The sequence below is a fragment of the Pempheris klunzingeri genome, chromosome 13 (genome assembly GCF_042242105.1).
Source record: "Pempheris klunzingeri isolate RE-2024b chromosome 13, fPemKlu1.hap1, whole genome shotgun sequence".
In the NCBI taxonomy this organism is placed as follows: Eukaryota; Metazoa; Chordata; class Actinopteri; order Acropomatiformes; family Pempheridae; genus Pempheris; species Pempheris klunzingeri.
The window spans coordinates 17,402,990-17,415,982 of record NC_092024.1 but is presented as its reverse complement, the minus strand read 5'-3'; the positions used below and the strand labels follow the sequence as shown (position 1 = coordinate 17,415,982).

The following is a 12,993-nucleotide window of genomic DNA, read 5'->3' as shown; positions in this document are numbered from 1 at the left end:
GCTTATGGCTGAAGGGAAATCATTAAGTTTAAAAGTTGTTTCTGGATTTTACCACAATGCCTATCCTGCAATAAGTCTCTCTGTCTGAACCACTCTGAAGCAGAAATGCAGCCCCTGCTCTCCTGTTCAGCCAGTTATGAAGATCTCTCTTTACTCACTGTTGACCTCACTTATATAAACGCCCTTACCTGTGCCTCGGACACTCACCAGCTCCCTGTGACTTCAGCTTTGTAATATCTGGTATTGTATTTGGGACACTGCCTGTTCTGTTGTCTTTGCATGGCACGGAGTTAAAACCTGGGTCAGTAATGTCAGTCCGTTTTGTATGCATTTGTGTGAACACCAGTGCGCTCCCCATGCAGCTGTCATCTGTACGCGTGCCCTGCATGTCGTGTTCCTGCCAGACCCACGTCAGTATATCTTTGTGCCATGACCGGTTTCATCACTTCCTGACTGTAGTGTTACCAGCTGCCTTATTGCCGTTTACTGTTTACAAAACCTCACTTATTGTAACTGCTGCTAATAGCACATTAAGTCCCTCCTTTCCTGTTGCCAATACGTCCTTTACTTCACTCCAGCTGTGTGCCCTTAAACTAAACTATAATCTATAGTCCCTAACAATGACAATAGTAGTAATGATAATACTCTCCTCACTTGATTCAACACTGCACTCCTACAAGAAGGTGGCGAGGTTTAGAGAAAAGTCCATGTGTGATTTTCTAACCTTGTCTGAATATGCATGAGTGTGGAAGTGGAACATAATTGTTGTGGCATCAATTAATGTGTATCCGTCCTGTTCCTCAGCTGTTAACTGTACATCCCTGTTGAAGCGCTAATAAAGAAGTGGTGGAACGTCACCTTTTATCCATCTCGTCTATCATGAGTTTCATTTTCTTTATATTCTATGTAGTAATATATAAATTCAGCAATGTCGTCTTTAAATGTCTTGTTTTGTGACATGAAAAGCAAAAACAGTAAATCCTCACATTTGAGAAGAACTTTATCAAACCACCAATCAATGGAAATGTGATACACACACACACACACACACAAACATCATCTACGCGACCCCATCTCACCTGCACAAGAAAGAGACCTAAATGAGACGGCTGTTCATTGAGTTCAGTGTTTAACACCATAGTTTTCTCCAGGTTTGTCATGAAAGCTCAAGAGTCCAGAATTGAGGGTGGGCATACATTACCTCTTCCACCATCATCTTTAACACTGGAGCACCCCAAGGCTGTATTTTGAGCCCCCTGCTGTACTCCCTGTACACACGACTCTGTAGCCATTTTCGACTGCAACACCTTTGTCAGACGACACAGCTGTGGTGGGCCTGATCACAGAAAACAATGAAAAGGGTCCCCTGAAGGACCTGGCCCACTGGTATCAGGACAACAACCAACAACAACATCCTCCCGAATGTCAGCAAGACTAAGGAACTGATGGAGGAGAATCTTTATCAGCCACCTCCATGTATTGACACAGCGTTGACATTTTTATGATCAGATCGTAAATCAAGACAAACATGTCCTGCATCTGAAACTGAGCAAAAATAAAAGCTTGCCAAGTGGTACAATCTGTAGATGAATCAGCATCAACATGTTTCAATTACATAGTAGAAATAAAACAGAATTTAGAACATAGATGAAAAAATTAAAAAAGGAAAACTTGCAAAATATCAACAAAGCGTAGAAAGCGTGCAAATAGTCAGATGTAAACCATCAGACAGTTCAAATACCACTCAGTATTTGTGCTGTTTCAATGTTAACATGTCAGTTCATGTCCATTGTCGGGCGTCTACAGCTCCATCAGAGCTTTGATGTCACTGACGCGAGATGTTTTCCTGTCAGTGTTTGAGGAGCCAAAAGCCTTCTCCACCAGGTCCTGCTTCTGCCTCTGGATCTTCACCATGTTCTCCTCCACTGAATCCTTCACAATGAACTGCAACAACAGACACAAAGTAAAAATATAGATACAAGCATAACATTTCAGTCAGTGATCTTTCTCATGTACTAGCTTTTAGTTTAAGAATATAATGTAATATATATATACATAATAAATCAATCTGAAGAAATCACTGAAGTCACCAGATACCTGAATAGAGATTTGCCAGTTTTTCATTGTCATTCACAAAGTAAAACAGACAGCATATGCCATGCTATGGAAAATGTAATGCTTTGCCACCGACAGGAAATGCACTTAGCTTTCACTATTTATACAACAGCACAAACACATACGGAGTCCTAGTTTTCTGACCTTAGTGACGACGACTTTCCTCTTCTGCCCCAGACGGTGGCAGCGGTCGATGCACTGCTCCTCAGTGGCAGGATTCCATGCCTAAAATACACACACAATTAATTGCAAATATCTGCTCTTCCCTTTTAGATCTCGTCTGCAGGGTATCGTGTGATCAGTTTAGTAAGTAGATAGTCAATGGTCACACAACAGTCATACATGGTGTTTGCTGTGAGAAACAGATGCCCTGACTCGCTTCTTTTGACATGTTTTTATGTTAATGTATTTGTCTGTAACCTCATGCAAAATCCCCTCAGTGTGCACAACATAATAGATGAATAATTTGTGGCTGTAGAACATGTGTGAATCTGTCTGGTTCCTGACCAGAATCAGTGCTTACCGGGTCCATGAGGAAAACATGGGAGGCGGCGGTCAAGTTAAGCCCCACCCCTCCAGCTTTGAGCGACAGAAGCATGATGGCAGGACTGTCGGCTGCAGAGCTCTGAAACTCCTTGATGACCTGCGTCCTCCTCTTTTGGCTCATGGTGCCGTCCAAACGCACAAAACTGAAACCGTGCTCTCTGGTCAAGATAAGTGAGGAGAAAAAGACCAAGGGACAATTCACCAAACAACGTAATAGAACCTATTGAACCTATTGAATAACTGCTGACGCACTGCTAACAGATCATTTTCATTATTTTTAATATCTTCCTGGACAAGAATAAACATCCAGACCTGAACAAAATGAGCATGGAAGTGGAGGAAAAACCCAGGAGCCACAAAGGCGTTGTGATAACTGCTTATAGACTTATGGAGGCTCTGCACAGCTATGATATCCAGCTCTGAAAACACAACGCTATACTGGGAATGTGTGTTTTACCTTAGCGGAGTTTCAAGTATGGTGAGGAAGCGTGTAAACTGAGAGACGACCATGCACTTAATGCTGCTGTCCTCACATCGCAGCCTGAGCAGGTTTCCCATCAGCGCTTGCACCTGCAGACACAAACGCAGACTTCAAACGTAGGAACACAGTCCTCATATGGTGGCAGACAAGCCCGTTTTTTGTGTGACTTCTGAGTAAAGAATTAGATAAAGAGTCACAAAACACACCAGGATCAGAAGAGTTAAAGGCTTTCCAATACATCTCATACTAAGTACATTATAAGTATATAATGATGTAAGTTAAGGCAGATTTATTTATTTTTTTATTCGTGCACTTTGTTTTCCATTGACGACTTAAAAAAAAAAATACCAAAAGTATGAATGTAATGAAAGACTAAAATGGTTTGTAGGCAAGTCAAAGTGAAAGAAGCACCAAAACATCTTGCCAAAGTCTGACTCATTTCCTTTTAAGGTTTAAGGAAATAGAGTTCTCCGTTATTTGAGTGTTTTGACTATTTTTATCCCCAGTATGTTTACCTTTGAGCTTGTCCTCCACTTCTCAGAGTTTGTACTGCTCTCTTCCTCCATTTCATCTGGTGGAAATTCCACCAGCTCACTGGTCTTGATCTCACTGCGACAGAGAGGACAGCGGGCTGTTTCCTAGACACACAGAGCACAGGAAAAAGATGAATCTGTTAATAATGAGCAGCCAAATAATTGATCACATAAAGTGAAAACTTGTCCTTTAGGTTAAGTGTTAACTGTAAAATGACTATTACTTTACAATCCCTCGCTGTCTGCTGAGGGCAGCACATGTACCTTCTCAGTGCTGATAACCTCAGCGATGCAGGGCCGGCAGTAAACGTGGGCACAGTGTGTAATGACGGGCAGACGGACGGAGTCCAGACACACAGAGCACTCCTCGTCAGAGCCGCTGGCCAACACCAGTCGCAGCTTCTCTATCAGACGCTCCCGCAGCTCTGCAGGCGTCGCTGCAGCACCTACAGACAACATATCTGATAAATTTACATGTGAAAAACGATGGAGGAAAGAAATCTGAAACATACTGAGGTCATGGCTGTAGCTGCAATTGAGGACATCGTGTCCTGTTATTTTAGGGTTTTATAACGATGATGATCATGAAGAGTTTACACACATATTACACTGGGTTGGGATTACATATTCACCTCATAACATTCATGCTCAGTAAATACACTGCCTCAATGTTAACTTTTTCCTCATGTTACCAGCTGCAAGAAGTGAATAAGTACTGCAGTCATTAAGGACGGAACAACATGTAATGAGTGATTTTAGATTAATAAACTATGTGAGTTAATGTTAATGATAATGTTAATGTTATTTATGACACCTGTGGTTTTCCTGCTATGATAAGTCCAAAAAAACTACAAATTAAAAATGGTGCACAGGTGTTTTCAATTATTTTGGCTAATTCGACCACTTCACCTGCAAACGGTCCGCAAGTGAATCTGGGTATCAGGATTTATTTTTCAATAAAATGTATAATCATCAATCAAATCAATAAATCTCATATCACTGCATGTTTTACCCAGATCTGAGGATGTCTTTGCCATTAGATCAGGGTGGCAGCAGTGCTGGCGAAGCCTCATCAGGATGGCCAACACATCAGCATAATTCCTCAAGATTGACCCTTCGGCTACGTACCTACACATGCAAACACAGTAAAGACAATATGCTAAAGTTTGCAGTAAAAAAAAAAGGTTAATAACATAACTGACATACATCTATCAGCAGCTGTATGTTCTTTCAAAATGGCCTCATCTACTAACTAGCTCTTTATTTGCATGTCACTGATTTATTCAAACATGCAAGTACATACACACGCTGACGCTTACCTGCCGATGGTGTTTCTTCCCTCATTGCGTGCCAGCTCGTACTCCTCCCTCTCCGACTGGCTCAGCTCCACCTGCTCCACACACACTGTCTTCTCAGGCAGAGTCACCAGGGGGCGCCCATTAACCTCACTGCTCTTGGTACGCCGCAGGGTGATGCACCTCACCAGGGTCTGAAGGTTCCTGCACACAGTATCAATTGCCTTAACTTATCAATATTGGACTATAATATGACATATGCTTGCATATTAACCAAAATGACACACTTTCATCCAACACCAACTCAGGTTGCTGCACAGTAAAACAGCAAACTAGTCTGATGTAATCAATCATAGGAGATCTTTTGAATGTCATTGGTGGGAATATCAAAACGTAGGTTCCTGATATTTTATTTAACTATAAAACTATGAACGATCCGGACATGGACAAACCCGAAAGCCTTCAACACGAAAAAAGGGAGCAATCACATGAAGAGCAACGGCGAGATCCAAAAAAATGCGATCGTTTTAATGTTGTTTGACTTAGAGTAAACAGTGCCCTCTGAAGTGTTATTAATACATTGCAGCAGTGTAAAACAATGTATCTGTGAGAACTCACTTCATGCCGGCCCTGTCCCCTTGAGTAGCGGGTCTCTGGATCACCCTGTTCCACCACTCTTTCACATCGAAGGGCTTCAGACGCAGGAAGGCCAGTAGCATCCACAGGTCCTTTACATTGTTCTGGATGGGAGTACCTGGAGGGGTGGAGGGGTGGGCACAAACACTGGATGACTACCTTTACTGAGAGCGAGACTCGGTCAAAATGAGCATCTGTGGTGGAAAACTACGACTGTGATATTATCTGATTATCTTAATGATGAGATGTTAAGATGAAGTATTCAAAATCACATAGTAAAAAAGTTGCATGTATTCTCCTGCATTGTGTATTTTCCATTCATTCCTGAACTGTACGAGCCTTCTGCCGCTCCAGTACATCAACACATTATTTTCCAGCTCCGCCTCATTTTCAAACTTTTACCTGAAGTGAAAAATGAAAACTGTCTAATAAACGATGACCAGGACTGAGTGAACCACAAGGCAGAAGTGAAGCAAACTGTACTCAGACCATTTACCACGAAGTTCTAAGTACAGCTTGTTTCAGAGGGGTCTGAGTTCTTTTGGTGTTCACAAATTTAAGTGCAAAAAATGCTGATTTATGACGGCGTCCTGCTGGAGGGCTGAAAGGGACCAAGTGAGAAACATCCTTAAACTAAGTCATAGTGTTTTATTATGAAAATCAATTAATAATAAACCCAGTAACAATCAATCAATAAATAATCACCTCAACAGATAGTCCAACATAAAAATACACAAACATACTTGGGATATATTTGTGTACTGGTGTACCTGACAAAATCCAGCGCCGCTGAGCTTTTAGGTCAAGCACAGCCTTACTCATCTGTGCATTGGGGTTTCTTATGATGTGCCCTTCGTCCAGCACAACCCTCAGCCAATTAATCCCATGGAGGGGACTCTTATTCTGAAAGGGAAGCAAACGCATTATATTCATTATTAAAAGAGAAGCAAATGATCACTGCACATCCAGATAAATGCTCAACTGTCTCAACGGAATATTGACACGAACGATAACATCATTAATTGTCCGCTGTTTCTAATCTGTGAACATCTTGGCTCGCTTTGCAGCTACGGACCCGTCAACACCTGTGTGACCCGTCTACGCTCACCCCAAAGTCAGCAGAGAGGACGTTGTAGGTGGTGATCACCACATCCTGAGAGGACAGAAACGTCTTGCTCCTGTTGCGCTCAGGGCCGTAATACAGGTACACGTTCAGCTTCACATTATCCCGCACATGCTGCTCAAACTGGTCCTACACACACACACACACACACACACATACACAGAGGAAGTAAACATGACATATGCTGATTTCTGGTTTAGCAACAGAGCTTGTTTTTCTACAGCATGTAAAAATGTGGCCTTTTCTGACTATGCTGGTCATGTTTCCTCTAGGATTTATTTAAGCTGCAGAGGGGTGAAGGAGTTTTGTTGTACTGCTGGTGGTCAGAATGAATATCAATTGACACTTGACTGTAAAACAAACGTTAGAACATATTACAGAGAGCACTGTAATACACATCAACTGTAACTAATGAGTCTATTAAATGAGATGGCCTGTGTTTAGCCTTCATTGTCTCTCCTCTCTCACCATCCTCCACTACTCCCGCCTGTCTACCTGTCTAATAAGATTATATGTGACAATCAGCAGCACTAGATAATCCTTTTACATCACGAATATTTGATCAGATTAATCTAGTAAGAACATTAAAATATATGATATTAGTGGCCACCGTCGTAACGCATTTTAAAAATTAGAAGGCTTTTCTTTCCCTTCAAAACAGAGCTAAGAGCCTTGAGCCCCTCCCTGGTGGGAATAAAGTTACCTGACCATCTTCCTCATCGACATCAAGCATCCTCCTCTTCTTGGAGAAATATTTTTAATAAACTCATCTGAAAATGCGGAATTTAGGAATTTACATTTTATACAAACATTGTTGGCTGATTTCACTGGTACTATGATTCACTGACTTTGCTGACATTACCTAACAGTAGTAGGGATATAACTTGACGATATATTTTTAATATTGATAATTATTAGTTGGCCATGAACATCAATTGAGTTTTTCATAGTTTTACTTGCTCTCTAGTGACATAACCCCGTCTTCTGCCGTTTGTCACTGAGCCTGAGGACAAAATGGAAGTTACTTGTGTTGTTCATTTGCTTGTTATGACTTTGTGAAAGACTGACGTCCTGTCACCGTTACAGTTGCTCGTCATCAAAGTGCACAGACAGCAGATGACCTTATGTTTAAACCCAGTGGAGTGTTTTGTGTTTTTTTCCTTCTTTTTTAGCCACAAACACGCTTCCCTTCCACCTACATCACCTACACTGATCATCAGGCTGATTAGCAGGACTCCATGTAAATGAAGTTCAGTGACAGAATGTGTCTTTTTGTGAGTGTTTTGTTGTGAAAGAGTGTATCCCTACCAGCCAGTTGCTGAGCACAGAAAGCGGGCAGAGGATGAGAGTCGCTCTAGCTGATAAGTCATCTGCACTTTCAGGTATGGAGGATTCTGCACCTGCACATACGAAAGGTACATAAACACCTCCAGTATTGCTCCATACAACATCTTTATTCAGTATACAGTACACCACATTAATACACTATGTGACACAGAAAATACATGGAAAAAATACATTTTTGGAACTCACTCTGTGTGGGAGTGGCCTTCTTGGCAGTTTTCTTCTTCTTTGAGCCCGTATCTGATGTTGAACCACTCAGTGCTGCAGCAAAGTCCAGGTCCTCCAAAAACACTGGAGCCTCTTCACAGTCAGCATACAGATGAATGATTTAGTTCAATAAGTTCATACAAGCCAAATAACAACAGCATCCCCACGCACATATTATAATGCACAAACACAAAAAGTTTGGGCTCGTACCTTTACTGGGCTTTCGCTTGGTGGCTTTCATCTTCCCTTTGCTCGTACCTGTGAGCAGAGGGGTCAGGTAAGAATTTATGCGAGCCACAGAATCCATGGCAGAAGAGAAAATGATGGAAACAGTGAAAACAGACACTTAAAAGTTAAAAGGTGATATATATGGAGATGACAATCCATTCGTACTTTTATGTGAGTCGTCCACTATCTCTACGACGTCTGGCGAATCAACAGAAATCACCTCCACCTGATTCCTCCCTCCTGCTGTATCGCCTGCACTGCTGCTTCCTGAAACAAAGAGGGCGCATCGTCTCTCCTGTCAGCGCTCTTTTTCTGTTTTGCTGCATGGAAGAATATATGCTTTTCTCCACACACAAAGGGGGAAAAAAATGTAAAAATTTAAATCACTGAAATTCACTGAAAGTTGACAGTACCTTCCAGTTTGGAGGCCAGCTTTGGCTTAGTCTTGGCTTTGAAAGGTGAAGAGTGCTCCTCCTACACACATGTAGACAAACACTTTACAATGACTGAACACAAGTTACTCAGACTGCCTGCGGATTGAAAAAGAACACATTCACACACAGCTATGCTTACACATTTCTCCACAGGCAGAGGCTTTCCTTTGTGGAAGTTGGTGAGGATCAGAGCGATGGTTGTCAGAGTTTTTCCCTGGAAAACACAAACAGGGATTTTAGTGATGACTCATGTCTGCTTAGAGAGCAGCAGAGTGAAGCCTGTTATTGTGGTGGAGGTGGGGAAAAGCTGCTCTAACAGGAGAGCTGTCATGGTATTTCTTACAGCGGTGAAAAAGCTACCTTCTAATGGCCTTTTTTTTTTTTTTTATTGGACTTTACAGTTCATTTATCTTGTTTAAAAACATGCTTACTAACATATAAAAATGAAGTGAAAAGGATGAGCTGTGAACATTAATAATTGTGAATACACAAAAGAAACCCCCCGTATGGTTAATGGACTGCCCCCAGTTTGGAGAAGCTGGCAGGAATAACGTTACCAGCAAGAAAGATAAGCAATGTAATGTTACGTATTTTAGCCACCTAAATAAAGAATCAATATCTGTCTAAGTGCCTGCTATATCTAGACTATTTTCACTGCTTTACCTTGCTATCAAAAAGCCCCTTCCTTTACCACTAGATTTTCTCAACCATTAAACTTCTCTATTTTTACAAGCACTGTATTATGCAGCAGATCATCTGTGTGGGTTGGGTTATGCGCAGAAATATAGAAGTTGAGAAGTTCCTTAAACACAGTGACAGCTATTTTAGCAAAAAAGTGAATGAAATTTGAGTTTGAGTTCCCTTTTGGTTAACATTTATGCAGTGTATATGTTTAGGGCTTTTATTGTGAAAGGTAAGAAGGAAAAGTGTGAATCTTAAAATACACCGTCTTTGTCAAGGTTGAGCAGAGTAATAAAGTTTGTGATTTTGGTTCAGACTATGGAGCCTCTGTGCTGTTATTTTATAATCCTCATTAGTAAAAGGCGCAACCCGTAACCCTCGGCTACAATAGCATGGAAGACAGTCACTGATGATAACGAAACAATTATCACTGCCTTTATATTTCATATCACACACCATATGCAAACTGTAATTTTCACAAGCAAAAGAAAAAATAACTATATGGTGATAAAGGTGCAGACAGCCCTATGTGTTGGGTCACAGAACAGTCTAAAAGTAACACATCTAACACGTGTGCAGTCAGATATGTGTGTTACTCACCAGTCCCATGTCATCTGCCAGTATTCCCCCACGGACTCTCTCTGGCACTTCTTTGGCAGAGAAACACGTGAGGCTGTTATAGTACAGCTCGCCTCTCTTCTCCCAAAAGGGGGGCAGGGCGGATTTGTTTTCTCGAGCACACATCCAGGACAGCGCTTGCTTCTGGTGAAGCAGGAGGGGAGTAGCCACAGACTGCAGAGAAGGAGAGCTGCATGTTCACATCCAAGCTGCGCTGACACATTGATAGAAATACACAGCAACAGCTATTTTTCTGGATGCAAGAAGGTGACAACTCGGAGGTGAGAAACAAAATTCTCCAAGACTATGAGAGAGAAGGTAGAAAGGATGATTTTATCCACATTGACCTACAATGTGTCCAATAATGGAATAAACTTCAGTTTTTGTACTGACAGTATTGCAAATGATCACTAGCAAAGAGTCTCAGCTGTAGCGCTTAAATAATATTCTTGGGGAAAAAAAAAAAACTTCTGGGCACCGTTTTCCATTTAGTGGACAAAATAAAGAAATGTGAAGTTGCTGACCACTCACATACATACAATGCAAAAAGAGTTAAAGAAAAAAATGCACCTCGGCTGCTTCTTTCTCTCCATCTTTACTCTCCATCAAGCCTTCAAAAAGGTTGTCGAATGCATTCTTCAGCTGAAAGAAAAAGGAAAGTGTGGAAAAATAACCAGATGAAATTCCTTATTCAAGCCTGTTTCGCAATATTTAGGCCATAAGTACCAATTTATCATCATTCAGATTTTTTTCCTCAGCACACCCAAACAAATGCATAGTTGATATTTTTTGCATCAGGTCATATGGAATATTTATATTACATATTAATTAAATGTTGTATACATGTCATGCTGTATCACTAAATACTACAGTGAATAAGTTTAAGTAGATTACCTCTTCTGCAGTTAGTGGGATGGTCAAACCTTTTTTAGATGGCAATGCAGAAGCGCCTTGACTATCATATGATCTCTGATTTGCACCTAAAACAAAACACACACAAATAAACAGTTAAGTTAATGCCAGTGACTGTGAAACAAACAGTTTGAATGCAGGAGGTTTCCCATCTTTAGTACCTGTTGGTCTGCTCCCACTTGTGTTCAGTTTGTATCCGCGGCGCGACATGCTCTCAATCACAGCCTTTTTGTTCTCTTCTTTCCCCCAGAAGGACAGAATCACTGGCATGTTGAACGAATTTTTCGTCCCCGAGTGTACCACCCTGACACAGCAACAACGCAATGATATAGACACAAACACTGTTTTTATCCTACTGTAATCACAGTGGACCTGAGCTCAGAGTGATGAAAATATGATGCTGAAGTAGATAAGTGGAGAAATTGTGGAAAAGCTCACCCTTCTACTTTAGCCAAATTGTTGTCCATGACATGGGCCATGGCTGCTGCCAGCTCCCGCTTGATGTGACCCACTTGGTTGCCATAAATGTTGGCTACCATCACTGCATTGCGGTCATATGGATTCTGGGGCTGTCGCACTAAACCGACCATCTCCCCTTTGTTCACCTGTTCAGGGAGTCAACGACAGAGATTTTTTTTTTTTTTTTTAAGATCATTTTTGCCATTTTCTACTTGAAAGGAAAGAGGGGTATGAGTGCACTAGAGGAGTAAAGGTGGCCCTGATTGATCCTCACCACCCCTGTGTAATATCTGAGGCCGACCACGGTGCCCTGCAGATGACCAAACAGCACACTGCCATCCGCGTCCGGCTCCTCAGACACTGCGGCCCTGATGGCCTGGGACAGAGTCTGTGCATCGCTCTCATGGCGGTCTGTGAAGAGGTCAACCTCACTGTCCCTGTCCCAACTGAACCTCCACCTGCGGGAAAACATGACATCTGGAGCACACACACACGCACACACGCACACGCACACACACACACACACACACACACACACAGAAGAGGAGAAAGATATGTTAAGAGTGTGGATATCAGCTTCAACTCTGCCCTTTTTTGAGTCACAACAAACCTTCTGCTACTCTCCTAGTTTCGCTACAAGTAATCAACGTGTTTAACAGATCATGGTGATCATCCAACATCCCCGCCTCCCTCCAAGTGGACTACAGATCATGTCACACACAATCCTATATTGTTACTGCCTAGAAAATCAGTGTGCAGCTGGCAGTACAGAGAAAATAGAGACCCACTTTAAAGTCCTTGTGACTTACTTTCATCAGTCACTTTCATGCAGCAATAACTAGACATTTAAATGTTAATTCATAGGAAAGGAAATTAACATTCAGACTCTATAACATGTATAAATCACTTTCACTTACACTTCGGTGGCGACAGTCAGACTCAAACCCCGCGCAAAGGCCGGAAAGTGCGTCAGGCCGGATGTGTCCGACTGCACATGGGATAAGTTTACCTTCGGATAGCCCTAAGCCCCTTAGCTAACACTAACCCTTACCGTGAGTGAAAAGACTTAGATTTATGTCCGAAAACCCTGCGAACTACCTTTCCTGTCTGCTGTCCGCCTCCGGAAGCAGTCCCGCTGCCTGCTAGCTTAGGTGGTTAGCTAGCCGTTCGCTATTGTATCTAATAATTACAATCACAATGTGTCATTTATCTGTAACTAACAATTTCGTATTATTTTTTCTTCCCCGTGGCATTAATTGACTTACCAGAGAGGGTATTTGTTGCTGTGTTGATGTTTGCCGTTGCTGAAGTTTGTGATTGTTTATTAACAACAGGAAGTAACATTCAGCTGCCGTTAGTGTAGAACTTCCGGTAGTACCCT

At 41.8% G+C, this 12,993-nt stretch overlaps 1 protein-coding gene across 2 annotated transcripts; it reads right to left on the bottom strand.

The window, feature by feature from the left end:
- Positions 1-982: 982 nt before the first annotated feature.
- Positions 983-12,931, bottom strand: hltf (helicase-like transcription factor). 2 transcript variants are annotated; one of them, XM_070842794.1, is made up of 24 exons: positions 12,878-12,931; positions 11,887-12,089; positions 11,592-11,758; positions 11,315-11,457; positions 11,136-11,221; positions 10,812-10,883; positions 10,224-10,415; positions 9,082-9,156; positions 8,922-8,982; positions 8,674-8,775; positions 8,491-8,538; positions 8,263-8,373; positions 8,038-8,129; positions 6,715-6,858; positions 6,377-6,509; positions 5,589-5,724; positions 4,995-5,174; positions 4,688-4,803; positions 3,940-4,121; positions 3,658-3,780; positions 3,119-3,231; positions 2,639-2,819; positions 2,260-2,340; positions 983-1,944 (listed from the first exon to the last, which is right to left on the bottom strand). In XM_070842794.1, exons 2-24 carry the CDS (start codon positions 12,082-12,084, stop codon positions 1,801-1,803), a joined length of 2,880 nt encoding a protein of 959 aa, XP_070698895.1. In that variant the 5' UTR covers positions 12,085-12,089; positions 12,878-12,931; the 3' UTR covers positions 983-1,800. The 2 variants fall into 2 exon arrangements, with proteins under 2 accessions (XP_070698895.1, XP_070698896.1); XM_070842795.1 differs by lacking the exon at positions 12,878-12,931 and adding an exon at positions 12,530-12,621.
- Between the last annotated feature and the right edge of the window lie 62 nt (positions 12,932-12,993).